Source organism: Oryctolagus cuniculus, chromosome 13 (assembly GCF_051225735.1).
Source record: "Oryctolagus cuniculus isolate XC-2025 breed Fujian yellow rabbit chromosome 13, ASM5122573v1, whole genome shotgun sequence".
Taxonomy (NCBI): domain Eukaryota; kingdom Metazoa; phylum Chordata; class Mammalia; order Lagomorpha; family Leporidae; genus Oryctolagus; species Oryctolagus cuniculus.
The window spans coordinates 17,569,347-17,596,537 of NC_142879.1; the positions used below are offsets into that span (position 1 = coordinate 17,569,347).

Genomic DNA, 27,191 nt, shown 5'->3' on the forward strand with positions numbered 1-27,191 from the left:
CACAGGCTCAGCCAGTCTGTTCTGAGTTAGCGGTGTCCACACTGCGTTGGCAAGACAACCTGAGGCCTCCGCCTGTGTTTCTCCTCCCTTGGGGGCCGTGCCTGGCCCACAGTGAGGTCACAGGGTCTGTTACGGTCTGATCGGTTCTGCCCCAAGGTGGAACGGGGAGTAGGGTTACCTTTAAGGTCCCACTTGAGGTTCTGATTCTGTGACCTTGAAACAAGCAAGCCTGCATAGACGGCTGTGGCCTGACCCTAGGTGGGCCCGTGCCCCAGGACACTCGCTCACACAGGCAGTGTGTGTGTGCGTGTCCATCCTGTGCTCCGGTGCAGCTTGCCTGCGGCTCCAGTGCCCAGGCCCGTGGTTGCCATGACAACGGAGCTGGGCTGTTCTTGGTCGAAGGGTGCCCTACCTGGGTGGTGCTGAGCTCAGCTGGGGGCCCAGTGTGCAGCAGCCACCCCAGCCCTATGTATGGGGCAGTTGCCGTGGCAACACCAGGACAAGCACATGTGGCAAACATCTGGGCCTCTTATCCTGGGCTCCTTATTCCATCTGATTCTAAATGAGTCCAATCTCGGAGCTCCCGCCATTCGGCATTTTCCTCCCTGAGCAGAGGGAGCAGTCTCCGCCCCCACCCTGCCTGGTTTCTGCATGACCAGCTCCAGGGCGGGGAACAGGCATTCTCCCAGCACCCTAAGGCCCCAGAGAGTCCCAGGTTTGCTGGGATGTCAGGACCCCAGGACAGAGAGTGAGGGGCTGAGCCAGGAAGGGGCCGTGCTGTGGACACCAGCTCCCCCATCCCTGCTTGCTCAGGGGAGTCTGTGGCCGGCTCTAATGCGACTGCAGGCCAGAGCCCCCTCAGAGCTCGGGGGCAGCAGGTGGGTCAGGCAGGACAGGCGGGACCCTCCTCCCCACTCTCCGTGCTCCTCCAAGACCAGAGCCTGGACTCTCCTGCTGGGGGTTGGGGTGGGGGCTGCCACGCCTCTTGTGCAAGGAAATAAGTCCTTAGAAACAGCTGCGTGCTGACAGCACGAAGTTTTGGAATGCTGTGGGTCCCCAGCAGACCTGAATTGGGGTTCTGATTCCACCAGGATGTGTCCACGAGAGTCTGAGGCAACAGTTAGGTGCCTGGTAGCTAAATGATCCCTGCCTTCCGTTCAGTAAGCACTAGTGAACCCTGAGTCTTATATGTAGGCCTTGTACAATTTAGCTGGCAGGAGAGGATGTCTCCCTAACATGCAAGCCAGCAGAATGTGACCATACGGCCCCCTCGCCTAAAATCTGCAGGAAGGAAAGGTCAAGGTCAGCATGGGAGTAGTCAGGGAAGGCTTCCTGGAAGAGTGGCCCTGAAACAATGAATTGGGTCTGAATTCCTATAAGGAAGTCGTTGAGGAGAAGGGTAGGGCAAAGTAAAGGGGGTAAGGCTGGGGTTAGGCCTGGGGAGCCTCAGAGGGCCAGTTCACTAGGCAGGTGCAGGGCTCAGGTGCTGCAAGCTGGCACCGGCAGCCGTAGCAATCAGATGCCGGAGGCAGGGACTGTGCCTCCTGGGAGGCCATGCGGGACCCTGAGTCAGAGATGCAGCCCCTTGCAGGAGACCGGGGAGCTCCGGCCTTGAAGGGGAACGAGGGTCTCGGTGCTGGGAGGTCCCAGACTCCCGCTGTGGTGAAGGAAGGAGAGACCCACGCCCTGGGGACCTCTGGGGCTCCCTGCTTGCCTGGCGGTCAGTGCACCTGGCAGGACAAGGAGCAGCAGGGCGGCCTCACTGGCCCTGGACTTCCCTGGGGCCAGCTGGGGGTCCATGGCTAAAGAGGGGCCGGCCCTTTGCTCCCAGGTCTGGGGCAGGCCCCCAAGTCGCCCTTAGCACAGTGCCTGTTCCCTCCGAAGGGGGGCTCCACGCCCTCTCCCAGCCGGGGGAGCCCTGGCCTCTCTCTGTGGGGACCTTGGGCTCCAGGCTGTGGCGCTGGCCGCTTGCGTGCCTTCTCAGGGCCTCTCGGTCTCCTTCCCTGTGGTGCGCAGGCCCGTCCCTGCCCTGGAGGCATAGATGCTCGGGGGAAGCTGTGTCCCAGCGGCTGAGCCATGTGAGTTGTAGTTCAGAATTTCTCGGTGTCTCCACCCTCCTGGGAGCTCCCTGGAGACACTGGGGCCGGAGAGCAGACCAGGGCCCGCGCCGCCTGGCTCCACTCCCAGCCTTCATTCTGCTGATCCTCACTTCCCCCAAACGACAGGAAGACAACAAATCTCTCCTGAGCTGTACACCTGACCTTGAGACTTCGCAACCCCTGAGCTCACGCAGTCTCTGGGGCTGGAGAGGGTGAGCCAGGGACCTGCAGAGCCCACAGACGTGTCTTAGCTACCAACACCCTGGCAAAGCAAAGGTGTCTGGGCTGGTAGGAGGCAGACAGCCAACCTAGGAGGGCTTCCTGGATGAGGCCCTGGAGGTTTGAGCTAACCAGAGCAACTGTGTTACACTGTTGCGTCCACTGTCTCTTTTTCTGCAGACGCTCAGCTCCCAATGGGGACCTGGGCTGTGGGACCCCTTGCCATCTCTCAGAGGTGCAGCAAAATTGTCCCCCGTGCGCCGAGCAGAGGAGACATTTGGGACAGGAAGGGTCTCGGCCCTGAATGCCAGGGTCACTTCCCTGAAGGACCAAGGAGAGGATCGGCTGGCCTCTCGCTGGCCTGGGCCTCAGAAGAGAGAGACCGGATGCCACTGGGGCCCCATCGCAGGGGCCTGGCTTGCCTTCCCCACGCCAGCTGCAGTGTCTCTCGCCACGGGGCATTGGCAGGTCACTGCCGTTTACAATCCCCACACATCTGTTCTGAGTCATGCATTCATTCATGTAATCAGTCGTCATTCACCAAATATTTCTGAGAGCCCACCGTGTGCACGGAGCTGGGACGGCTTTGGACAAAGCGCCCCACCTCGGGAAGCATCCGCGAAGCCAGTGACGAGCGGTAGTTTCCTTTTGTTCTCGCCCACCCACGTCTGGTGGGTCAGCAGATTCTGCTGGGCCCAAATATATCCCGGGTCTGACCACTGCTCGGCACCACCACGGTGGCCACTGCCTTCTAAGCCACCACCATCGCTCCCTGGGTCACTGCAGCTGGCAATTTGTTCTCCACGCAGCCAGAGTGAGTCTTCCGGGGGAAGCGAGGTCATGGGTCCCTGTTGTAAACCTGCCCGCCACTCCCAGCTCAAGGGGATGAAAAGGCTCTCCACTCACTGGCCTCTGTTGCCGTCCTGACCTCCTCCCCTGCCAGCGACCCTTCCTTTCTCTCGCCTCTGCTGACCTGGCCATCCTTTGGGTGCACTTGGCATGCTGCCCTTCAGGGCCACTGCTTGCCTCGCCCCTCTACCCCTCTCCCCAATCCCCACTCCCTCTTCAGCTCCACACAAACCCTGCCTATTTGGTGGCACCTTCTTTGGTCACTCCTTGGGAAGTCGGGCCCCTCCCCCGGATATCCCGTGATCCTTTTCCTGGGGTGATGTCTGCCCTGCCCATAGGGACAGAAGCCCCTCGGGGACAAGAATCCTGGTGTGTTTCGCTGTTGCCCGCATCCTCCAGCATCCACCATCACTGAACAGGGCAGGCGCCATGAGGAGCTGTTTGGGTGCAGACGGGTCCTGTGCTCAGGCACCAGCCTCTTCCACAGCCTCCAGCCCGGTCTTGTGCGCACGTTGGTCGCTCGGGAAGCCGCTGGTGGGGGTGGTATGACCAGGCGGAGAAAAGGGCAGAGCAGGGGAGGGCTGTCCACTGAGGCAGAGGCGTTGCTGAGCCTCTGCTCGGGAGGTGCGGAAGAGACAGGGATCCAAGCAGGGAAAATGTAAAGAAAGAGCAGTGCATTCGGGGGCAGGCGACAGCCCCGGCCCTGGCCAGGGAGGGCAGGCAGGACTTGCGGACCGTGTGGCTGGCGTCCTGGCCCTCGCTCTCCAGGTCTCGGCTGTGAGCACGGAAATCAGGAAAACTCTGCCTCCTGCTCTAGCCCTGGAGGGACCCAGCTGTGGACTCATTGCCCGTGACTCCCTCCCATCGACACGCCCCCTGCTAAGGTCACTTTCAAGGTCAACAGGGCAGGGGCAGCCAAGCCCTCCCTCCTACCCTCTTCTGTCTTCCACTGCCCACCCAGCTCTCCTAATCCAACCCACAGACACCCTGGGTTCCATCCGGCCCCATCCCAGGGGTGTGAGAACGTAAAACCCCACAACAAGCTTTTTCTTGGCTGTACACTTATGTCTTTATCCCTCAAATTGCTTTAAGTTATCAGTCGACAGCTGCGGTCAAATCATTAATCCTGTCTGCACCCCAGAAGCTGCCAGTGCCTTGGCAGAGAGGAGGGGGTGGGTGCTGAGCCGGCCTTCGGGAAGCTGGGTACCGGGGACCTCCCTGCTTCCAAGCCAGCCTCCTTCTCCACCTCCCCTATGGGGGCAGGATCCAGTGCCCACTGCCTGGCCCAGCTTCCCCTCGTGCCCTAGCCCCCACCGGTCACAGCTGAATCTCTCTCTAGTGGACGTTAATGCAGCCCACGGGGAGAACGGCCCAGCAGAAGGGGCTCTGGCTGGATCTGGGTGAAGTGGGACAGGGAAGGACCCTCTCTTTTTAGGAATCACTCAGAGAAATGTCCTGTACATATTGGCTTTATCGACTGATGCTGGAATGGCCGTTGCCACGGCAGCAGAGTGCTCCCACTGCAGTGGAGGATGGTGGGAAATTCCGGGGATGTGAAAGGAATCAAAAAAGAGCCAGACAGAGGTGGCAGTAGGGAGCATCAGAAAGTTCCGGGATGCCAGGGTGACTATTTAAAGGGACCACCACCTGACTGTGGCCAGACCCTTGAAGCCAGGGTTGAGGAACTTTCTCTTCTGCCCAGAGCCATTTGGGTATTTGTAACAGCACTTGTTGGCCACACAAACTGACCAGCTTAAAAATGAGCCTGCTGTAGATTTACTGAATTTTGAGTCTTTGGCAGGGCCAGACCCAGTGATTTTGAGTAGGTTCCCACCCCTGCTTTCAAGAATGACCATGCAAAGGCCAGCGGTACGGAGGACAGAGGGGCCACTGGCACCCACGAGGTGCTCACAGAGTGTTTTCCATCCCATAAACTGGCAGGTGACGTGTCGCACAGGACAGAGTGAGGGGCACTCGGTTCAGACGGTACAGAGTGGCCGGTGCCTGTCTGTGCATAGCCATCTCTTCCTGGCTCCAAACCTGCAGAATTCCAGGAGCTGTTTGCTGAAGGAAGGGAAGGGACTTGGGGTTTGGGGGCTGTGATCCCTCCTGAGAGGGGCTACAGAGGAACGCGGCGAGGGGAAGTGACCCACCTGAAGTCCAGGGAAATAGTGAGGGCGGAAGGGAGGCAGGTCAGGTCCTGGGGGCAGAGGGCATCCAGCAACAAGAATGCACAGGTAGGCAGGGCACTGAGTGGAGCAGTGTCCCACAGTGCATCTAAAGTATTGAGAGGCGCTAACCCCAGATACGGGTCCTCGGCAGCCGTGAGGGGCTGGATTTAACCAGGGGAAGGGGCAGGATGCTTCGCCCGCAGCGTTCCCAGCCTGGATGGTAACCAGTTCCTGGTGTTTGCTAAGGAGGGATTGGCAGGTCTGATTGCTCCCGTACAGTTGATTGGGGGGGGGGGGTCTTGTGTAAAGCAGAGAGTGACCGGTGGGTAAGGATGAGGACCTTAGGAGTGATGGTTTGCGCCTTCATCACCAGTGGGATGGGGAAGAAGCGTGCGGTCATACTGAAGCAGATTTGGCACCCAGGCCAGGGCTGCAGCCCTCGCGTGCGCTGTGACGCGTGTCTGGGTCCCTCCTGGGTGCCCAGAGAGAAAGTCCCATGAGAGGCCTCCTGTGTCGGGTGCTCTCTGTGTCCTGGCCAGTTCAGGCACAGGAGTACAGGCATTCCGTGAGCCAGTTCCACGTCGCTCGGTTTCCTACCAGGAACCACAGGCCCTCCCAGGCCAGTCTGCCCCGGGGCTTCCCGGTGGGTCCTTGCACTCAGCTCCTCTCCTCCACTCCTCTGAGGCAGTGCCTCGACATTCCTGGCATTAGGACACACTCACCTGTGACGACTGTGTCCTTGCTTGTGACCTTGCTTTGCACAGGTACCGGGTGACTTGCATTTTCTGTCTGGTATTCCCTGCCACACACTGAGTTCCTTGAAGGCAGAATCTCCAAGGCCCAAGCGGGGGTCCACACGTCTTAGCACCAGCTCTCCAGTCGGGATCTCTGTCCTCAGTACTGTGGGAGCCACACATTCTCTGGGACCCCTGTCCTGGCAGGTTTTGCAGTACCTGGATCCCGCAAAGGATCATGGGAGGCAGAGTCCTGGGAGAGCTTAGGCGGGGCCGGGGCACAGACCCAGTGTACAGCGCTCAGGCCTCTGAACCCGTTTAACCAATGTGGGTGCAGCACCTGCTCCAGGCAGGGTGTTGAGAGACACAGTTCTGGCCTCTGAGAGCTCCTGCGCCCAGACACAAGCCCTCTCGCAGCAGGTGCATTGTAGTGGTTGGTGCTGGGAGGGAGAATGTGTGACCCCTGAGGCTCAGACCCCGTAGGTTAGCTACTTCTGGTAGAGTGCTTAGGGCTCTGCAGTCTCCCATGCCTGCATGGGTGTGCGTTCATGTGTGTCCATCCTGGAGCGGGCTTTGCTCTTGCAGAATTCCCCTCCACATTGTCCTCACCTCTCCTGGAAGCCGTCTACTCAGCAAACCTGGCCCTGACTTGAGAGGCTGTGGGCAGGTGTGCAGAGGGGCGGGCCCGGACCAACTGCTGCCTCCCTCAGTGCTGGCCGGCTCCCTGGGCCTGGGGAGGAGGGGCGGGAGGACGTGTGTTTAAACTGCCCTGAAGCCCTGCTTTAGTTCTGACAGGCAAGGCTCAGGGCTGAGTCCCTGGTTCCCCCCCCCCCGGCTGGCACCCGCACCGTAACACCACAACCACTGTGAGATGGTGGAGTCGGAGGGTGCAGTGACTTTGACAAGGTCACACAGGCAATTGGAACGGGAGCTCAGTCTCCCAGGAGTAGTCTTTCCTTCCGTGCCCGCAGCCCCCTCCTCTCGCCAAGCCACCCCTGTCCTACCCTGTATCCCCTACCTCCTGGGCTCAGGAGGGCCACCTGGTGCCCCAGAAATTGAAGTCCGCTAGGGTTGGAGTTTCCTGGGGGAAGAACCCCATGATGGTTTGGGGTGGGGGAGGGGCGCAGATCTAGCAACCTGGGTATCCCTTCCCCGCCCACTTCCCAATCTGTCTCCCAGGCTGCAAGGGATGCTGGAACCGTGCTCTCTCAGGCCTTTTACCTGCACCCCAGGTCTGCTCAGCGGAGCCTTTCTCCTGGACTCGGCAGGGGGCCGCCCGTGTCCTCTGAGAGCTTGCCCCATCTGCTGGACAGCTTGGAGAAAAAAAAAGAAAAAAACGAAAAAAACGGGTGGGACCCTTTCTCTCCTCCTACCCCCACCACCCGCCACCGAAGCTGGGCTCGCAGATACCTCCCCTCGCGAGCCAGAAATAGACACAGCTCTCTCCCCCACCTCCGCCCCTCGCACACACTCCTCCCCTCCTCCTGTGCGCTCCCGCCTTCCCTCCCCGCCTGCCGCGGCTCCGAGCTGCAGCCCGCAGCCTCCACCCGAGCAGGCGGCGAGGGCGCTGCCCGCGGATCGCCGGGCGGGCCGGGGGCCGGGATCCGGGCGCCCCGCACCTCCGGGCTTCCACGGGGCCGCGGGGCTTCCTTGCTGCCTTTGACTGATTTCTAAATTTTAATTTGTGTTCTCTCCGCCCCGCCCCTTTCCCCCCGACCCCGCCCCATCGCTCCGCGGCTTGCTCGCTCTTCCCTTTTCCCCGGCTTCCTTCCTCGCGTCTCTTTCCCCTGCGTCCCCGGCTCGCCTCCCCCTCCTCCCGTGCTCCCTCCTCCTGCTCGCCCCTTCTTCCCCCGGTTCTTCCGTCCTTTCTCTCCCCCGCCCCCTCCTCCCCGCGCCCCCGCCCCCGCCCCCTCCCCCGGTGCCTGCAGACGCGCGGATCGTCCATGCGCTCCTCGCGGGCAGAATGCTGGGCAGCGGCGTCAAGAGCGCGCAGCCCGAGGTGGAGCTGAGCGGCGGCGGCGGCGGCGGCGACGAGGGCGCGGACGAGGCGCGGGGCGCGGGCAGGAAGGCGGCCGCGGCGGACGGCAGAGGCATGCTGCCCAAGCGCGCCAAGGCGCCCGGCGGCGGCGGCGGCATGGCCAAGACGAGCGCGGCCGAGCTGAAGGTCTTCAAGTCCGGCAGTGTGGACAGCCGTGTCCCCGGCGGGCCGCCGGCCTCCAACCTGCGCAAGCAGAAGTCGCTCACCAACCTCTCGTTCCTCACCGACTCCGAGAAGAAGCTGCAGCTGTGTGAGCCGGCATGGAGCGACGACATGGCCAAGGCGCCCAAGGGTTTGGGCAAGCTGGGCTCCAAGGGCCGCGACGCTCCGCTGATGTCCAAGACGCTGTCCAAGTCAGAGCACTCGCTCTTCCAGGCCAAGGGCGCCCCGGCGGGCGGCGCCAAGACCCCCCTGGCCCCGCTCGCGCCCAGCCTGGGAAAGCCGAGCCGGATCCCGCGCGGACCCTACGCAGAGGTCAAGCCGCTCAGCAAGGCGCCAGAGGCGGCCGTGAGCGACGACGGCAAGTCGGACGACGAGCTGCTTTCCAGCAAGGCCAAGGCGCAAAAGGGCTCGGGGCCGGTGCCCTCCGCGAAGGGCCAGGAGGAGCGCGCTTTCCTCAAGGTGGACCCTGAGCTCGTGGTCACGGTGCTGGGCGACCTGGAACAGCTGCTGTTCAGCCAGATGCTGGGTGAGTCCTGCTGCCCCGCCCCACCCCGCCCTGGGCTTTCTCAGCTGCTGGGGTAGGCGCGGGGAAGCGCGGCTCCCCCTCTCAGAACTGTCCAGATCGAGGGACAGGGTGGGAGCGGCGTGGAGCCCAGATGTGCCGAGCTGGCCCAGCTCCAGATGTGTTACCGGGGGCCTGGGTCGCAGCTCCACCCTGGTCTCCTGGAGGGGAGGCGGCACCAGCGGCTGGGGGTCCTAGGTTCTCAGGCCGAGCGCCCTCAGCCTCCTTGAATTTCAAAGCCCAGAATCCCGAGATGGCAAAAAAAAAAAAAAAAAAAAAAAAAAAAAATCTGGGCCGGTGGAGCCCTCGGTGGTGGTGTGGTCTGGGCTGGCACCGGAGCGCCCAGCGCTGCGAGGGGAGTGTCCGGCCAGAGCCCGGATAGAGACACAGATGTGAGGACGGCAGATGTGCGGCTGGCGGGCCCGCAGTGCCGCCGAGGCCCCACTTCCTCTGCGGATCCCGGGGGGCAGTGCGGGGCGGATTTCCCGGGTGTGGGGGTTCTGGCAAGGAGCCCCGGCTGGGGCCAGGGGCGGGCCAGCAGCCAGCTGCACGCATCTGGACGCACTCCTCCACCTCAGCCCCTGCCCCCCCTCCACCCCCAGGATTTCTGGGGCGTGTGGAAAGGTCTGGGCCTTTGCACCGTGACTCCCGGAGGACCGGGAAGCCTTTGCCCCGTGGCTGATGGAAACCGAACAGGCGGGAAGGGAGGGACAAAGCTCGCTCCAGGCGGAGGAAGCACGGAGAGCTGCTCCATTGTTCTCCGGGCCTGAGGAGTGTGTGCTGAAAGCCGGGAGCGGCTCGGGACTGTGCTGACTTTCCCCGGAGAGGGTCTGCCCCCCAGCCCCCACCTCCCGCAGAGGTCTGGACCCGAGATGTGCTGCACGCAAGGCTGCGGGGCCCGGGCGCAGTACAGCCGTGCTGGGCCGCGGCGGGACCGCTACGAGGCCGGAACCCGGCGAGCCCACGGCTGCGCGGACTTGTTGCGGGGCAGGGCTGGGATGTGGGTCCTCTGGCTCGGGCGCCTGGGGACCCGAGCCTTGCGGGTACCTGGCTGGCTGGGGGCTGGGGAGGGGCGTGTCCGTGAGCGTGTGAAGGGGCGGGGCCGAGCAAGGGGCTGTGGGCCAAGCAGCTGGCAAGTGGGCAAAGCAGGGAGAGCTGGTCCTGCGGCCCTGGAGAAGGCGAAGCCGGATGGAGTGTGATTCAGAGACTGAATCTGTGTGTAGGGAGCTGTGGGGGCAGCCCAGACAGGCAAAGGGGGAGAGCTGCCTTTTCTCCCTGGAGCCCTCCTGAGAGCCCCCACCTTGGCAGGCCAGTGGGGGTGGGACAGTGAGCGCAGAAGCTGTCCACAGGCAGCCTCATTGGCAAAGGCGCCAGGGGTGTGTGCTGGGCCCTGCCCCTGGAGGGGCTTACAGTCTAATGGGCGGAAGACAGACTGGAAGGAGGACTGTGGAGAAAACGCAATGGGACCTGTGATGGGACTGGGAGGGGGGCCTCCCTTAGGCGTCTCCCAGGAGGTGGTAATGGGATTGGGATGGAGGCACAGGGAGGAGCACCAGGCAGGCTGAGGACTGAAGGGAGGGTGGGGAAGGAAGGGGCCTTCCCCTTGCCCTGGGGAGGGTAGCAGGAGGCAGACCTAGCTGACTTAGCTGGCCTGGGCCTCCCGGGTCCGGGAAGCCCCAACATGGCCCGGGGAGCTGTCCTTGCAGGTCCTCCTGACTGCCTCTCAAGAGGTGGTCGCCGCAGAAACCCTGACTGGTAGCCGGGAACTGGCTGGGGGGCGGGGGCGGCTGAGCTCTGGCCCCCTGTTCCTGCCCAGCAGTTGTCGCTGGCAAAGCACACCCGCACCAGTGCCCCTCTGCTCCCTGGAAGGAGAGGACAGAGCGCCTGCTTTGCTTTCCAGGTGGGGAAGTGCAGGATCCAAGGGGTTGAGGGACAGCAGGCGCTGGCTCAAGTGGTTGGGTCCCTGCCACCCTTGTGGGAGACTTGGATTGAGTTCCTGGCTTCGGGCTTCAGCCTGGCTCAGCACTGGCCTTTGCAGGCATCACGGCAGTGAACCTGCTCATGGGAGTGTTTCTCTGTCTTTCTAACAACAACAACAAAAAAAGTTGAGAGGTCACTGAGGACCTAAAGCCATCTCTGAGTTGGTGGCGGAAGTCACAGCTCCTAGGAGACCTGATGGGGAAGGGTGAGGGTCAGCAGATGAGGGGCCTGACCAAGGGCAGGGGTCAGCAGAGCTGCTCTGATGTCCCCTCCGAAGGGCTGAGCCTCTACTCCCTGAGGGAGGGAGAGGGTGGGCAGTCTGCCAGGCGTGGTGGACTCTGTCCAGCTGAAAGGACCGAAGGCAGGCGGCGGCGGGGAGGGCGGGGTCATGCCCTGGGAGGGCAGTGCTTGACGTCCACTTGGTCTCTGGGGAGCTGATCCCTTCCAGGCCAGGCTTTTCGCCTGTATGCAGGTGGAGGTGGGGGCAGATGGGGACACTGGGGCAGCTCTGTCTCCCGGGGCCCGAAAGGGTGTCGAGGGCTCAGGGCAGGCCCTCAGGAGACCGCAGGGTGGCTGGAGGGGAGAGGATGGCTGGCTTGCCATCAGGATGGGGGCTGAAGACACTAGGTGTTGGCCTGCTCTGTGAGCCCAGGGTCAGGTTACTCTTGCTCCCTGGTACCGTTTCAAGTCCAAGAAACTGCCAAGACCCAATTTCTGAGGGGGTGGGTGGGTAACGCAGCCCCAAACAGGAATTTTCTGGAATAAGAAGGGAGAGCGGAAGACCTGTCATCCCCTTCCCAGAAACCAGCTGGGGCCCAGATGGCTGGGCCGGCTCCCTGTCCCTTCTCTAACCTTGGGTAAGGAGGGCCTCACTGGGGGACCCTAGGAGCTTGGAAGTCTGTGGGATAGGACCCCAGGGAAACGGGCCAGCTCCAGGAATCCCAGGCAGGAGAGGAAGACCGCCGGGTCCCTGCTTGGCCTGCGTCTGGCGCGGGGCCGGTGGCTGCCTTCCCGGTGCAGAAGTCCTAATCTCTGTGACCTCCTCTGTGGCTGCTTCCCTGTTTATGAACAGAAGGGACCCTGGCACGGCCCGTTCCTACCCTTAGGAATGGGCTGTGTGCATACTTAAGATAATTAAACCTTGAGAATGTCCCAGATGGCTTAAAGAGGACCTATGTAGATGCAGAGCAATGAGAAACCACACTAGTATCCCAGACCACACACAATCTTCCTCTTCATTGACCCCAGCTGGGCCTGGGGATCTCAGCCAAAACCAGTTTGCCGATGCCCCCAAGATGTTCACGTTCCCCCCTGCAATCCTCCAGGGAAAAGGCACTAAGCTCTACCCCAGGCCAGGGTGAAGAAGAGCCCAGGAGCTTGGGGTTCCTAGTCCCGCCTCTTGAAGGTGTCTGGACCCACGTGAGCGGTTGCCATGACGACAGTAGCGCAGCCCAGCCGCATAGAAAGGAGGAGAGAAGGCAGGAAGCTGTGCAGGGCTAAGCCAGTCGGCTGCTGTGTGGTTCTGTGGAGTGTAAGAGGGGCTTCCTGCAGAGCAGGTGCTCTGGGATGATTTGAGTAGGGGACAAGGAGGTGGCCTCACCAGTGCCTTCTTATCCATGGGCGCGAGGTTGGGGGAGAGAAGATCCTGGAGGAGATGGGTGCTGGGTGCAAGCTCCCTGAGCACCTGATGTCCGAGGCTCCAGACCCACGGTGTCCCTGGGCCTTCCAGGGGTTCCCCGAGGGCTGGCAGGAGAATGAGGACAAAGGTCACGTCTGCCTTTCCTCTGGGCAGGATGCTTGTGGAGTCACAGGCTGAAGGAAGAGCCATGGCAAGGTGTGGGGGCCTGCAGGTGCATGTGGTGCATGGAGAAGGAACTGGCACAGGACCGTGGGCTGGGAGGCCGCCCGGTTTCCTCAGGTCATCGCTCGCTCCATGGGCAGAATGTTTGCTTCCAAGGCTTGGCATGGCTCCTGCCAGGTCCTGCTTCTCTCAGCTGGACCTCGCCCTGTTGAGATGGCTGCAGGCACAGCCGTTCTCCTCCCAAGGCTGCCCGGCTGTGCTGCTGGGAGGGACACACGGGTGGGTCAGTTGGTCTCCCTGGCAGTTCCCTGCTCTGGGGAGAAGGTGTGGGTACCACAGCAGCCCCGGAGCTTCTGCAGTTCCCCAGAGCATAAACCAGCCCAGGGAGGTGTCTTTTACCATCACTGATGGCTGCAGCCCCAGGCCGTGGGCCTGGATTGAATGGGTACCAGGAACGCTGGGGGCCAGCGTCCCGCTTGTTCCTCCTCTTCCCACCCTTCTCTGCCCAGACTGCCTCTGCTGTTCCAACACACACACACACACACACACACACACACACACCCGTTCCCAGACTCCTTCCCCGGCTGCTGAGTTTCATCACACACACCTCAGAGCCCCTGGCCCTGCGGGCTGACGTGCAGGCTGCTCCGTGGGTCACAGGGTCTCCCAGTCCTGCGCCAAGTGGGTGACAGACGCTGCAGTCCTGGCCCAGCCCGGGGCACAGAAGGCGCTTCCTTCTACAGGGCACGCCGCCTCCCTCAGCTTTCCCCAGATCTCCCAGATCCCTGGGGTGGAAACTGAGTAGTCGAGCCTCCCACCCAAACTGCAATTAATCCCTCTGCAGCGGCATGGGTAAGTGGGTGTTGTATTTACATACTCCTAGTGACACAGGGCTCGCCACCTTATTTTCTTGGAAAGCTCTCATTATTAGAAAGATCTTTTTTGTTTCTGTTGAGCTAAGATTCTGTCTTCGGAGGGTTTGCCCCTGTGGGTCCAGGTTTGCTCTCTTGATCCCCATGGATCAGGCTAGCCTGCCTCTCATCAATTTCTTAGGCTTTTTTTTTTTCTTTTTTAAATAAATTTGTTTTATTTATTTGAAAGAGTTACAGAGAGGTAGAGACAGAGAGAGGTCTTACATTCGCTGGTTCACTCCCAAAATGACTGCAATGGCTGGAGCTGAGCCAATCCAAAGCCAGGAACCAGGAGCTTCTTTGAGGTCTCCCACGTGGGTGCAGGGGCCCAAGGACTTGGGCCATCCTCCGCTGCTTTCTCAGAAGCATTAGCAGGGAGCTGGGTCAGAAGTGAAGCAGCTGGGACTCGAACCAGTGCCCATATGGGATGCCGGCGCTGCAGGCCGGGGCTTTAACCCACTGCACCACGGTGCCAGCCCCCAATTTCTTAGTTTTGAGGTCAGACATCCCTCCGTGCTCTGTCTTTTCTTTCTCCCTTTGCAGATTTGTTTTATTTTTCTTCCACTTGTCTTTCCTTCTGGAGTAGACCCGATGGGGGAGGACCCTGCCATGTGCGCCCTGATTCCGGCCTGGACCCTGCCTCCCGCCTCCTCCTAGTGTCTGTCCCTTGGCGTGACTCCCTGCAGGGGGCCCCCAGCACCTGGCTGTGATTTCTCCTGGCCGCAGCCTTCTCCCTCTCCTGGAAGCCTGGTCCTAGCCAGCGCGCGGGGGAAATGGACGCCACCTGTTTCTCATTTGCACTGGCTGACCTCCCCCCACACCCTGTGTGAATTGCCCCGGTGTGTTTGATGTCCCCGGGGCCTGCAGCCTTGTCTCTCCTGCACAGAAGAGTCTGCTGCTGGGTTGGCCCTGAGGCGGGCACCACCTCCCACACCTCCACTTCTCGGGCCTGGGCCTCCTGGGTTCGGTTCTGCCTGGTTCAGTGAACACAGAGCCGTGCTCCCGTCTGGCCAGCAGAGACCAGGGCGCAGACTGGGCAGATGTCCCAGGGACCGTTTCTGGCTCCTTGCTGGAGACAGAAGCAGAGCTGTGCCAAGGATGTGCCCAGCACGCTGTCCAGCGTGGGCGCAGCAGTGTGTGCCTGTGCCCAGTGGGGCGGGCCAGGTGCTTGCTCGTTGTATCAGTGCCTTTGTTCTCTGTGGCATGGGGGGTGCAGATGACAGAGGGGAGAAGCGCCTGCTGTTAGGGCAGACTGAGGTCCCCAGAGTCCCAAGGCCCATGGTGGTGCCGAGGCAGGGATGGGGAGGCGCAGACTACAGCCCGGCAGGTTCATCGTACCAGGGCTTTGGCCCCAGCAAGCTCCAGGCTGTGGTCGCCGCACTGTTGTGCATCTGTTTGACACACAGCTCTTCTCCAGCTCGGCTCCAGCCAGACCTCAGGGAGGCAGCCAGGGCAGCCTTGGCCGAGTCCTCCTGGAATCTATTTTCGACAACTCAATGATACATTTCGGGGCCACAGCCGGCTGTGGGCGGGCCCTCCACAGTCTTTACTGGCAGCCGCTCTCACTCTGGCTTCTTGGGGCGCTGTGAGTGAGGGACGTGGGAACCAGGAGCAAGGATAGACCCAGGCCTTGCTGGGCTGCGCGTGCCCCTGGCGTTGGTCCCCATGCAATTGCAGAGTTGTCTGGAAGCTTCTCTGTTCCAGGATAGTCTGGTCTGGGAGGTGGCGTGTTACAAGCTCCGAGTGCTTGCACAGAGTACCAGGATTGTAAGCCATGCCCTTGGCCGAGTAGGAAGATGGTGGAGGCTGAGAGCAAGACTTAGGTGAACGTGGCAGCGGTATTGGCTTGATGGGCTCCGTGACCTATGGCACACACACCTAGAGGGTGGATGAGGTTAGTGGCAGGGTGTGAACACGGGTGTGCAAACGTTCCCGTGGGTCAGCATGCCCTTGGACACGCCAGCCTCTTGCACACGCACACGTACTGAAGGTGTGCGTCTGTGTGTCTGTGTGTGTGTATGCAAAAGCTGGGCAGATTTGGAAGCCTGAAATACGACCAGAGTAGAACCAGGGTGCTGATCCCTCCCCAGAGGCAGGACACCGGCTCCCTTCGCCCTCAGTGGCCTGCTGCACAGCCTTTCTCCTTTTGAAGAGTCTGGCAGCGGCCCAGGAGGCCCTGCGTTCTCTCCCCAGGATCCCTGAGCTGCCACAGGGCCCAGGAGCCACCCCTGGGGCGCTCTGACTCTCCAGGGGGAATCGGCTTGAAAATACAGTAACCCACCAATAATCACCCACCTTGCCAATCGCTTGGTCTGCGACATGCACTGCGCCTGTTCCCTGTCACTGAATGTCCGTAATCTGGTGATCCTGGGGCTTACAAATGAGGACACTGAGGCACTGAAACACAGGACGGCGCCCAAAGCCAGGAAAGCAAGTGAGCGAGCAGAACCAGGGCTTGCTCTTGCACCCTCTGATGCGCTGCTTTCGGGAGCCTCGGGACGCCCCGAACACCGACTGGGGTTCCATTGAATTCGGGAACAGCTTGTCGGGTGATCAGTGTGGACCATGCCGTGTTCCCGAGACGGGCGCTCTGCTGGTTTCTGACCAGCTCAGTGAGGATAGAAGAATCCCAGGTTGTCCCAGGCTGAAGGTGTGAAGAGGCTAGAAAGTGCCAGGGCTGCTGCCACCACCACGCAAGGCAAAGCCGACATCTGTGTGCAGGGTGGGAGGGGAGAGGCTGCGCCCCGGGAGTGATGTGGATTTGAAGGGAGCGGCTCTGGCAGCAGAGCCGGGGTGGGGGGTGGGGAGGACCGGAAAAGAAGGGGGGAGGGTAAGTGTGGGGCTCAAGGGCGCTGTGGAGAGGGGTTCTGTCCCGGCTGGGAGAGGCAGTGAAAGGCGAGAGGAGACTGGGGAAGCAGGGTGGGGTGGGACATGATGGGGACGCAATGGCCTGGGGCAGACGTTTGGGTGGAGAAGCACAAACCTGGTTTGCCCCAGAGGGTCCTGTCTGCTGGTCCTTAGAGGGGTTGCATGTTGCTGTCCTAGCCCCTGCGGTGTCTGCCCTGGGGGAGCCAGCGAGAGGACGCTTCTGGGCCCAGGGGTTGTCGCTCCAGTCAGCAGCAGCTCTGCATGGGCCCCACTGCCGAGGTGCAGGGATCAGGGCTTCACAGCCCCAGCCCCGGGGACTGCCCCCTCAAAGGCAGGCCCACCCCCTACAGCAAAGCACGAACCAGCTGTGCATCGCCAAACCAAGACCTCAAACCAAGCTGGGACTAGGTGGAGTTTTCCAAATGGGTGTCTTTCAGGTGTAAGTAGGGTAGGGTGCCCATCTTGCTTGTTCAATCCAAGAAGCCTTCCTGGAGGAGCTGGAAGTTGGACAGCTATTTAAAGAAATCAGAAACACTTGACATAAGGAGAGAAGGCATCCCAGTCATCCAGCTTTGTTTCAATGAGGGTAGAAGAAACAGGGTGGTCCTTCAGGGAGTGAAGGAAGCAGGCAGTCCTCGGGTTGGAGGGTCCACGGGGTCAGGGCGCCGCCCACCTTAAACCCGGGTCTTTGTCTCCCTCTAGACCTTTGGGATGCCACCAGGCTGTTCGGTGGCTGTACCTTGGGCATGGCCATGGCATTTGGTGGTTACAGGATTTGGATTTGCCATCAGTCTAGGTGTCCCCAGAGGGTGGACACAGGTGTATCCCCTGCCCCGCTGTCTTAGTACCTCCGCAGGGCCTTGATGGGGACCTGGGTTCCAGGGGCTGCAGCTGGGAAGGCAGCAGTGCCCCCCCCCCCAGGCCAGGGAGGTGAACAACCCAGGGCTGCTTGGCCCCCACTGCCTCCCGCAGCCGCAGCACCTGGCCTTCCTCAGCTGCGGGGCTGGGCTCAGTCCCATGCTGCCCACCTGGTCGGGTTTGCTCCTGGCTTGGCATGCAGCACAGAGGGGCTGTTGCTGCTCCTGCCACCACCAAGGGAACTCTCTGCTCAGCACCCCAGGCCTGCTGTAGGTCCTACAGCACAACCTGTGACTATGAGGCCGCCGAGGACCTGGCTGCAGAGTTGGGCTCCCTGGAAGGAGGCACACAGCTCCTGAGACTCTAGTCGGGGCTGGGGCCTCTACAGACCAGCAGGCCCCTTCGTCCCGAGGGCCTGTGGGGGACCATGCAACACTCACAGCCTTGTCTGGCTCACCCCAGATTAGCAACAATAATGAATAACATTTATTGAGCACTCACTGTTTGCCAGCTGTGTGGAGCGCTTTGTTTGTGTAAACCCATTTCATCCTCACTATGGGATGTTGTTCAAGGTCATGTGCACAATGTTAACAGCCTTCCTAGGCGCCAGAGCTGGAGGAGCCCTGGGTTATGCCAGATGTTAATGCTGTGGTTGCTGGATTGTGGACGGCTCCAGAAGAAGGACCCAGGGGGATGGGGGGCAGAGGGAACAGGCGAGGGCTCAAAAAAGCATTTGCCTGCTGATAAGGAGTGTCGAGCGTGTTGAACGACCCGTATGGCCCTGCTGAGTGGTAACTCCTCTGTGACACGAGACTTAGATGCCAGGCAGCTTCAGGGGTGCAGAGCAACTGGGCAAGTTCACGGTAAAGCTAAGATCCCACTGAGGCCTGATTCAGGCTCGTACGTTAGCCACTGGAGCCTGCTGCACCTTGCACGCCGTGTAGCCGCTCTGTGCTCTCCTCGCTCTTTTGTGATCCTAGAACCCCTGGGCCAGACCTGTCCTATGGCAGCCCTGATGGCCCAGGCCTGCAAGAAGTGGTCCTCTCCTGCTCTGCCTGTTTGCTGGGGTCACAGACTGCATGCGGGCAGTTATAGCCCAATGTCACGGCTGGTGCTGCACGGTGCAAAGCCCAGGGGGCTGCAGCCTGACCCTTGGGGGAGGCTTCCCAGGTGGCTGCGAGGAGGGTAACAGGAACGGCCAGGGTGAGTGGGGCTTGGAAGGCCGTCCGTCTGAGCTGAGCCGTTCCCCTGGTCCCTCCTCCTTGTGAGTCCTGATGTGTCACTCACTGTGGGTCTTGAATAAGCCACTTAGTTCCTGAGGCTCAGCTTCTTTGCTGCTAAAACGGGGATTAGACTCCCGGGCCGCCAGCTCTGCGTGGGGAAGGGCTGGCGCTGCTCCTGTCTGCCCCGCCTGCGTCTCAGGGCGCCTGTCGCCTTTCTCTGGCACGCTGGCTCCCCGCTGGGTTCTCGATTAGATTGCCCAGAGTGCTCCAGGACATAGCCCCGTGGAAGACCCCAGCACCCATGAGAACGGTGTCTGTCACTGACTATGTGTTAGGCACCAGGCACTGTTCTGAGCAGTTCTTTTAATCCTCAGGACAACCTAGCAAATTAGCTACGGTTTTTTCCCCCATTTTATGGATGAAGAAACAGAGAGGTTTGGTGACTTCTCCAAGGTCACACAGCCAGGAAGGAGAGGGACCTGGGCATGGCCCCCTGTCAGTCTGCCTTGAGTGCCTGCCTCCCTCACCTGTGCGGCTGCGGGAGCAAGGAGAGCTGGTCTTGTGGCCTCCCACAGGCACGGCAGGCCCTCACACAGCTGCCCAGACCTTTTATTCTAAGCACGGGGGTCACACCCTGAGCTCCCCTGGAAGAGCTCAGGGGTGGGGCCAGTGCTGTGGGGCAGGGGGTTAAGCCACGGCCTGCAGTGCCAGCATCCCATATGGGTGCCAGTTTGAGTCCCGGCTGCTCCTCTTTCGATCCAGCTCCCTGCTAATGCACCTGGGAAAGCAGCAGGAGATGGCCCAAGTCCTTGGGCCCCTGCACCCACATGGGAGACCCGGAAGATGGTCCTGGCTTTGGCCTGGCACAGCCCTGGCCGTTGTGGCCATCTGGGGAGTGAACCAGCAGGTGGAAGATTCTCTCTCTGTCTCTGCTTCTCTCTCTCTCTCTCTGTAACTCTACCTCTCAGGAGCCCTGTGTGTCTCTGCATCAGCCTCCCGCCTGGTGCTTTTGGCTGTGTCAGAAATGTTGGAGCGATGCTCGTCCCATGACCACCTGGGGCAACAGGAAGATCGGCACATGTGAGGGTGTGGTCAGCTCTGATGCTGTCTGTTGATGGCCTCTCAGGACCCCTTCCTCATCTGTGTGTTAGGGCGGCACCTGGGGGTGCTTGTGAGGGTTAAATAGAACAGCCAGGGCAGCGCGCCTGGCACGCCGAAGACGGTCGATACGGTTTGTCTGGTCTCGCCTCCCCCGCTGGCCCACAGACACCATGTGCTTCCTCGTCTAACCGTGGTTGGCCCGCACCCGCAGGCCGGTGGTGACCGGTAGTCCCAATGGACTCCGTGCATAGACTGGTTCCCGTCAATGGCTGTTTCCATTTCATTTCAGCTTGGTCTCGGTTGTGCGTGGATGTGACGGGGAGAGGGTTTGTGACGGGACACGCAAGTGTGGCTCATGGCCAGAGCTCGGGGCCCAGGAGCTCGGTTTATGGGGCGTCTTCACCTGCTCCTGTTCTCCCCACTGCTCTTGTCTGCACCTGTGAATGACCCCCCACCACTGCCCCAGGCTGCCTTCTGCCCCCACTCCGTTTGCCATTACATGGCTGCCCACAGCTCCCTGCCAGGTTGCCTGGGGAGAGGGCGAGTGGGCTCTGATTGACCCCATCGCACGGACTTTGTCCAAAGTTCTGAAGGTCATGTCAGCTTGGTGGTTGTTGATCATGAGGACATAACAGTAGCAACTGTGTGAAAAGTGGACAGACCGTGGGGTGTGGAGGAGATTGTCAGAGGGGCCACGCACCTTTTGCTCAAGCTCACTGCCCCTTCGCAGAGCCCGGCTCCCATCCAGATGAGGGTGGAAGCTGACGGTGACTCATTTCTGGACGGGGCGCTGCATGGCGATGGCCTCATCCTGCGCCTGATTGTTCCCCGTCTGCCCTGGGTCCCTTGAAACTGTCCCCAGCCTGTCCACTGGCCAGCGGCCCTTCTGGTGGCCTTTAAAGCAGGTTCCCCCCAAGGCCGAGGCGTGAAATTGCCGCCGTGGCTGCATCGTCACACAGCTGGGAGGACATCTGGGGAGGAACAAGGCCAGAACGCCCAGTCCCTTCCTTCTCATGGGGGAACAGGTGTCTGGGCTTGGTGTTGACCGTGGTTTCTCACAAGCGTGGGGCTCGGCTGCTGGGCCTGAGAGAGTGCAGTGTCCGCTCCCCATCGGAGGGGGAGGAATTTGCCACAGAAGATCCAGCCTTGCTTTTGAGCCAGGGGAGGCCAGCCTGGGCCTGGGCAAGAGGTGGAGTTCGGCCATTTTCCCACACTCTGCATGGGGGTTGAGTTTCCTGCTGAAACTGTATCTCTGGACCACAGTGGTAAAGTTCTCAGCCTCTCAGCACAAGCTTTGCAGCAACTGCACAGCCGAGGTCATAGCTCTCACTGCCCGGGGTGCTGGGGGATGGACACAAGGGCTAGTGGCCAAGTGCATCACAGGCCGTGGGGCCGGGCAGATCTGACTTCAAACCTGGCTCTGCATTAACTTGACTTTTAAATTTTTTAAAATTTTTATTTATTTGAAAGGCAGAGCCACAGAGAGAGGCAGAGGCAGAGACAGAGAGAGAGAGAGAGAGAGAGATAGAGAGAGAGAGAGGTCTTCCATCCACTGATCCATTCCCCAAATGGCTGCAATGACTGGGGCTGGGCCAGGCCAAAGCCAGGAGCCAGGAGCTTCTTCTAGGTCTCCCATGTTGGGTGCAGGGGCCCAAGCACTTGGGCCATCTTCCACTGCTTTCCCAGGCCATAGCAGAGAGCTGGATCGGAAGTGGAGCAGCTGGGACTTGAACTTGTGCTCATATGGGATGCCAGAGCTGTAGGCCAAGGCTTTAACCCACTGTGTTACAGTTCCTGTCCCAACTTAGCTTTTTTAAAAAAGATTTATTTATTTGAAAGTCAGAGTTATGTGAGAGAGGGAGAGAGATCTTCCATCAGCTGGTTCCTTCCCCAAATGTCCACAACAGCCAGGGCTGGGCGAGGCCAAAGCCAGGAGCTCCGTCTGAGTCCCCCCACATGGGTGGCAGTTGCCCAGGTACCTGGGCCTTGTCATGCTGCTTCCGCAGGCACATTGGCAGGGAGCTGGACTGGAGGTGCAGGAGCCAGGACTCGAACCTGCGCTCACATGGGATGCCGGCATTGCAGGTGGTGCCTTAACCCGCTGCACCACAGTGCCAGCCCCTGCGTTAACTAGCTTTGAGATGCTGGGCCCTTTTCCTCTCTGAACTTCAGTTTTCTCGTCTGTTAGGTGGATCACATGACATCTGCTTCGTGGGATGGCTGTGGAGATGAGTGGAGGGGAGACTCCGCCCTGCACTCGTGCGTGCGCTCGGCAGCTGGGGAAGCAGGGGTCTTGCACAGGGAGCCCTTTCTGTCCTGCGTTTTCCTGGACCCTTCCTCCCGAGCCTCAGCTGCCCTCATCCCGCACCCTTCCCCCGCCCCACCGCCAGGCCCTGTCTCCAGAATGCCCCCTGTCCTTGGACCCTGCCTGCCTCGTGTGTGCCGTCTCCTGGCGTCTGAGGCCGCCAGGTGACCGGGTTGTCAGGGCCTGCCTGAGTGAGCTGAGCCTGCTCCCCGGAAGCACCCCCGCCCCACCCCCAGGCTCCTTCCTCTCCCGCAGACACGGAAATCAGCCCTGTCAGTTTGTGCGCTGTCTGCATGGGTTTTGCATTTGATCGAGAGGCGCCAGCATGCTCCCACCCACGGATCTTCCTTCCCCGACTTCTCCTCTCCCCAGGTTCACCGGAGTTCTCCCCGCCCTCTCCCTTTGCCTGGCTGGGAAGTCATCCCGGCGGGCTCCCCTGGCTCCCTCCACCACTCCTGCAGCTCGGTTTCACCTCCATTTCTTGCATGATTTCTGGGGCCAGCTTTCTGCAGGTTTTGCCTGGGTGCAGCCTGCTCTATTGGACCTCCACCACCACCAGTTCCTGGGGCGCATCGTCAGGAGTCCAGCTGCTGGGGTCCACCCTCCCTCTCCGTCCCTGCTTGCCACCAGTGCTAAACATTTAGGAGACCAGCAGGTGCAGAAGAAGCAGCTTTGAGAAGCCTCCTCCTGTGTCATCTCATCTTTCTGGAGGGCCAAGGGCGAGGGCCACAGGTGCACAGGTGGCAGGGCAGCGGGTCCCCATGGCTCCTCGCTCGGCAGGGAGACGGGGAGATTTTCAGAACTGCTGGCAGTCCCACCCCTGCAGACTTCAGGAAGAGGCTGGGACTGCCGCTGCCTCCTGCTCACTCCCAGCCTGGCCGCAGGCCTGCTGTGATTCGCAGTTCCTAGCAGCCTGGCTGCAGGTGCACTTACCTCTCAGTTATCCGTGCTAATGGAAAAGTAAGAACAACCTTGAGCTGCCCTTGGGGTTTCCTTGTCTGATTTCCTTTCATCCCGACTGGTATCCTTTGGATTCCCTGAACTGTGGAAAGGAAGTGATGAACAGGGAGCTGCACTGACTCCTTGGATGGGGATAGGGGCCAGGGTAGTGGTCGTGGGCTGCAGACCCCCTCTTCTCAGCAGACCGTCGATCTGGTCCTCCTGTCCCTGGCCGCACTGGGCCCTCCGATGCAGAGGGCTGGGGAGGCCAGCACCTCTCACTTGCTTCGTGGCTCCCATATGTTCAGGGAATGCAAACTGACACTAGCAGCAGCCTGAGCCAGACGTAATTGGAAAGGGAATCTGTCCCCACCCCCACTCTTGTCTTGCCTCCCTCTTTAGCAAAAAAAAAAAAAAAAAAATCATGCATTATCTCCAATGGCTCTGTATATAGGAGACATAAGTCTGGAAGAAAAGACAGATGGGGTGGGGGATGGTGGTGAGGGTGGCAGGGCCCTTTATATCTATGGTGCGGAGACCGGGAGACGATGATAGTAGCAAGGGCTGGGGTTAGACCCGAGGAGCGAAGGGTGGGGCACGCCAAGGCTCTCTCCCTCGATGGCCATACCAAGGAAGCTGACGTCCTCGGCTCCCTCCGCCCACAGCCTGGAGGATGGGGAAGCCGGTGGCACTGGTTCCTCTCATCCTCATTCCTGCTGAGACCCTGAGGGTCTGCAGACTCGGGGGCTTGGGGTCTCTGGGAGGCATGGTCCTGTGCACTGCACCGGGGTGTGCAGAGCCAGCAGGCAGCCTCTCTCTGGCGTCTTGCTTATCGGGATTTCTCTGAATGGGATTCAAAAAGGAGAACCAAGGATAGAAGCAAGGACAGCCAGCTCCCTGTCCGTGGAGCCAGGCTCCGGGGTGAGCTCAGGAGCCAGCCGTCCACCACCTGAATCTGTGGGGCCTGCTGAAGAGAGACCCTGCATTTGCAGATGAGGATGCTGGGGCCCAGAGAGGACGAGGAGCTGGCTCGGGGTCCCTGGAGCTGGCCTGGCCCCCACTCCAGCAATTGTTTCCCTGGAAGTTTGGTCAAGACGCCCCCTTCCTTACCCTGTCAGTTTGCAGTTTTGCATGCCCTGACTTGGCATGTGCAGTGGGTCCTTGAAACAGAGGTGTGGTCAGTCCTGTTCCCACCTGGCAGGTGTGCAGGCTGGCGCTGGTGGGGCCCCGGGCGTCCTGAGGATGGCAGGGCCGGTGGCACCTCCACCGTCACCATCCCATCCCCTGTTCAATAGATGAGGAAATGCAGACTTTGCCCAGAGCCACACAGCCAACGGCCAGCAGATCCAGGACCCGGCTGCAGGTCTTCTGGCTCCCACTCTTGTCTGTGGTCCCTCTTATTTTAGATGTCAACCTGCGGGCGAGGAGGCGGGAGGGACACACTGCCCATCACAGCCAGGGCTGCTGCTGGCCGGATCTGTGAACACTCAGACTGTGTCTGCTGAGGTTTTGGGGTCAGATAACAATTGTACCTCTCCCGGCCTGGGGCTTTGAGGCCAGTGGTCTCAGGTGTGAGCGCCTGTGTCTTCCTCCTGCTGTGGACCCCTGGAGTCTGGAAGGTTGCCTCAGTTTCCCTCGTCAGACAAAGGAGGGTCGGGACGGCAGGAGGCCAAGGAAATGAGGTCCGTGGAGGCCCCTCTCCAGAGAGGTGGGCAAGGGTTCGTTTTGTGGCTCACATCCCCGCAGCCCAGCAGCTGCCCACCACCCACATCCCAAGCCCTCGCTGTGCTGGCCTTGTGGGCGCTGTGCTGGCCTTGTGGGCGCTGCGCTTCCACACCTCTTCTGAGGCTGAGGCTTCAAGAGCAGGTTTGCTAATGGACCTGCTGGGCCGTGGGCCAGGGGCACTGGCTGTGGGCCGTGGGCCATGGCCCCGGCACTGCTCATTTGTCGGAGAAGCTGTGGAAGGCAGTTTCTGGGGACCGGGCCTCCAAGGGGAGGTGAGATTGGTGCTGAGGACGGACCTAGCCCAGCTCTGGGAGGGTGGAGGCTGCTGGGGGCTCCCTCTGTGGTGCATAAAGCAGGTGCCCGTTCCCGCTCGCCTGCCTCCCTCTTCTAGGCCCCCGCCGTGGTGTGGACAGCAGGGAGCCGGGCTCCTCACGGCATCTTTGTCGTCAGCGTCGTCGTCATCTGCGTGCGCTGTTTCAGAGTCACCCCTGTGCACCCCCGTGGAGCAGAACCACAGGCGACATGCTGAATCCCAGAAAGCGTGTGCGCTCCTCGGGAAAACACGAGGCCACTGCCTGAGCCGGATGGCCCCTGGGGTCGGAAAGGAGAGACGGTGGCTCAGCAGGAGCAGAGCGAGGCCAGATTGCACCCTGGTTAAGAGCCCAGCCGCGACCATCGGTGGACTGGGCTGGGGCCCCCTGGCATCTGCTGTCTGTTGGGCATTGTTTGGCCCTTGAGGGTACAGCAGTGAACAAAACAGACGCATTCCTTAACTTTGGGGATGCACAGGTCTGTGGGAGAGGCACCTTTAGCAAGCAGTCACTGAGAAGGAACCCTCCGTTCATGCTGGGTTAGCGCCCCGTGGAATCGCCAGGGGTGCGAGGATTTAGCTCTGGGGGGCTGGCCAGAGAGGACTCGGCTGAGGAAGCATGCCGCTAGCCCGGGCCCTGCGGCGGAACAGAAGGAAGCCAGGCAGCAGAGGGACGGGAGATGCGATGGCTCTGAAGTGGGAGCATGCAGAGGTATTTGAGGAAAATGAGACACTTATTGAGGGGCCCGGTGGGCCAGTGTTGTGGCATAGCCAGCATCCCAAATGAGCACCAGTTCGAGTCCCAGCTGCTCCACTTCCCGATCCAGCTCCCTGCTAAGGCACACCCTGGGAGGCAGCCGGTGATGGATGGCTCAAGTACTTGAGTCCCTGCCATCCACGTCGGAGACCTGAATTGAGTTTCCAGCTCCCTGCATTGGTCTGGCCCAGCCCCAGCCGTTGTGGGCATTTGGAGAGTAAACCAGCAGTGGGGGCTCTGTGAGTATTTAAAATTTGTAAATCAGTATTTAAAAATAAATAAATAGGTCAGATCACAAATGAGCTTAGGGCACATGAAATCCATACAAACCTAGCAGAGGAAAGAGGAGTGTTCGGAGCGTCGGCCGTGGTGGCAGTGACGATGTCGGGGCAGGTGGCGGTGGTGGCTGTGGTGAGGGGGGTGGTGGTGGTGATAGTGGCAGTGATGATCATGGTAGAGGTGATGGTGATGGCCGTGGTGAGGGTGATGTGGCAGCAGTGACGATGATGGGGCAGGTGGCGGTGAAGATGGTGGCAGGTGCAAGGATGGTGCCGATGTTGACGGTTTCTGTGGTGGCAGTGGCAGTGCTGGCGGCTGGAGTGGCCATGCCCTCTGCAGCCTCGGAGGCAAGGTCAGTAAGGGGACTCCGTGTTCGGGCAGCTGTGATGTTGCAGGTGTGCTCAGCTGAGGGAGCTTCAGGCAGGGCCCGCTTTCTTCGCTCCCTCAGGCAACAGGTCTTACCAAGCCGAAGACTCTGCCGGGTGCTGAGGGCTACAGCACAGGTGTTCGGTGGCCTCTGCCTCTCCCCCGGGCGGATGTGAAGAAGAGGCAAATCGCGGTGTCCATCTCACTGTGCTGGCATTGACCTCTCGCAGACCTTCCTGTTATGGGCTGAGCTGAGAAACTCCAGATTGTTAAGGGGTGCCCTCCCCCTTACCTGCGACCTGCCCCACCCCTTCTACCCAGTCTCTGGGGTAGGGTGAGAAGTGGAGCTTTGCTGGACCAACAGGGAGGAGTGTGGACTTGGGGCCAACAGGGTTACCCTTGACCTTGAGGTTACTCTGTGCCCTCCCAGGGCCCCAGTCCACTCATCTCTTCAAATTCAGATAATCTTTGCCCCACCCCCCACCCAGCTTGGGGTTGGGAAGAACAGGTGGGATCTTGCGTGTGAATGCTCCTGGCACTCTGCCATATCGGACAGACGTCACTGAGCCCTTGGGCGTGCGGAGAACCATGCAGACGCCCAGGGCTCTGTGTGTTGCTCACTGGGTCTCCCAGCTGTCTGGTCAGCAGACCCAGCCACAAAGGGGCCCTTGTCTGGGCTTCCCCGTGGGGAACCACACCACCACTGCAGATACTGGTCTTTGTCTCTGATGCGTGGTGTCAGGCAGGCTTTCCAGTTCTCCACAGGAAACAGCCTGCCTAGGCCACCAATGCGAGAGTCGCCAGGCTGGCTTTGCTGTCCTGACACCCGGCACCCCGCGCTCCCTCCACGCCCACCCCATCAGCCACCGAGGAAGTCCCATCTTTCCTTCCCACCTGTGTCTAGGACAGATCCAGGAATACACTGAGACTGGGG

At 60.7% G+C, this 27,191-nt stretch overlaps 1 protein-coding gene and 1 long non-coding RNA gene across 8 annotated transcripts in view; one reads left to right on the forward strand and one right to left on the reverse strand.

The window, feature by feature from the left end:
* NAV1 (neuron navigator 1) overlaps window positions 1-27,191 on the forward strand; it is a 231,260-nt gene that overhangs the window by 76,105 nt on the left and 127,964 nt on the right. For 6 of the 7 annotated variants that reach the window (XM_051820452.3, XM_070055083.2, XM_051820454.3 and 3 more), the window contains exon 4: window positions 8,001-8,798. The exons of the other annotated variant lie outside the window; for it this stretch is intronic. In XM_051820452.3, the coding sequence (XP_051676412.3) occupies window positions 8,001-8,798 (798 nt within the window). The remainder of the gene's footprint in view (window positions 1-8,000; window positions 8,799-27,191) is intronic. 7 annotated transcript variants of the gene reach the window in all.
* On the reverse strand, window positions 4,621-7,428 carry LOC127483419 (uncharacterized). The gene is made up of 2 exons (XR_011381331.2): window positions 7,294-7,428; window positions 4,621-6,802 (listed from the first exon to the last, which is right to left on the reverse strand). It is a non-coding gene; the product is annotated as an uncharacterized LOC127483419 (long non-coding RNA).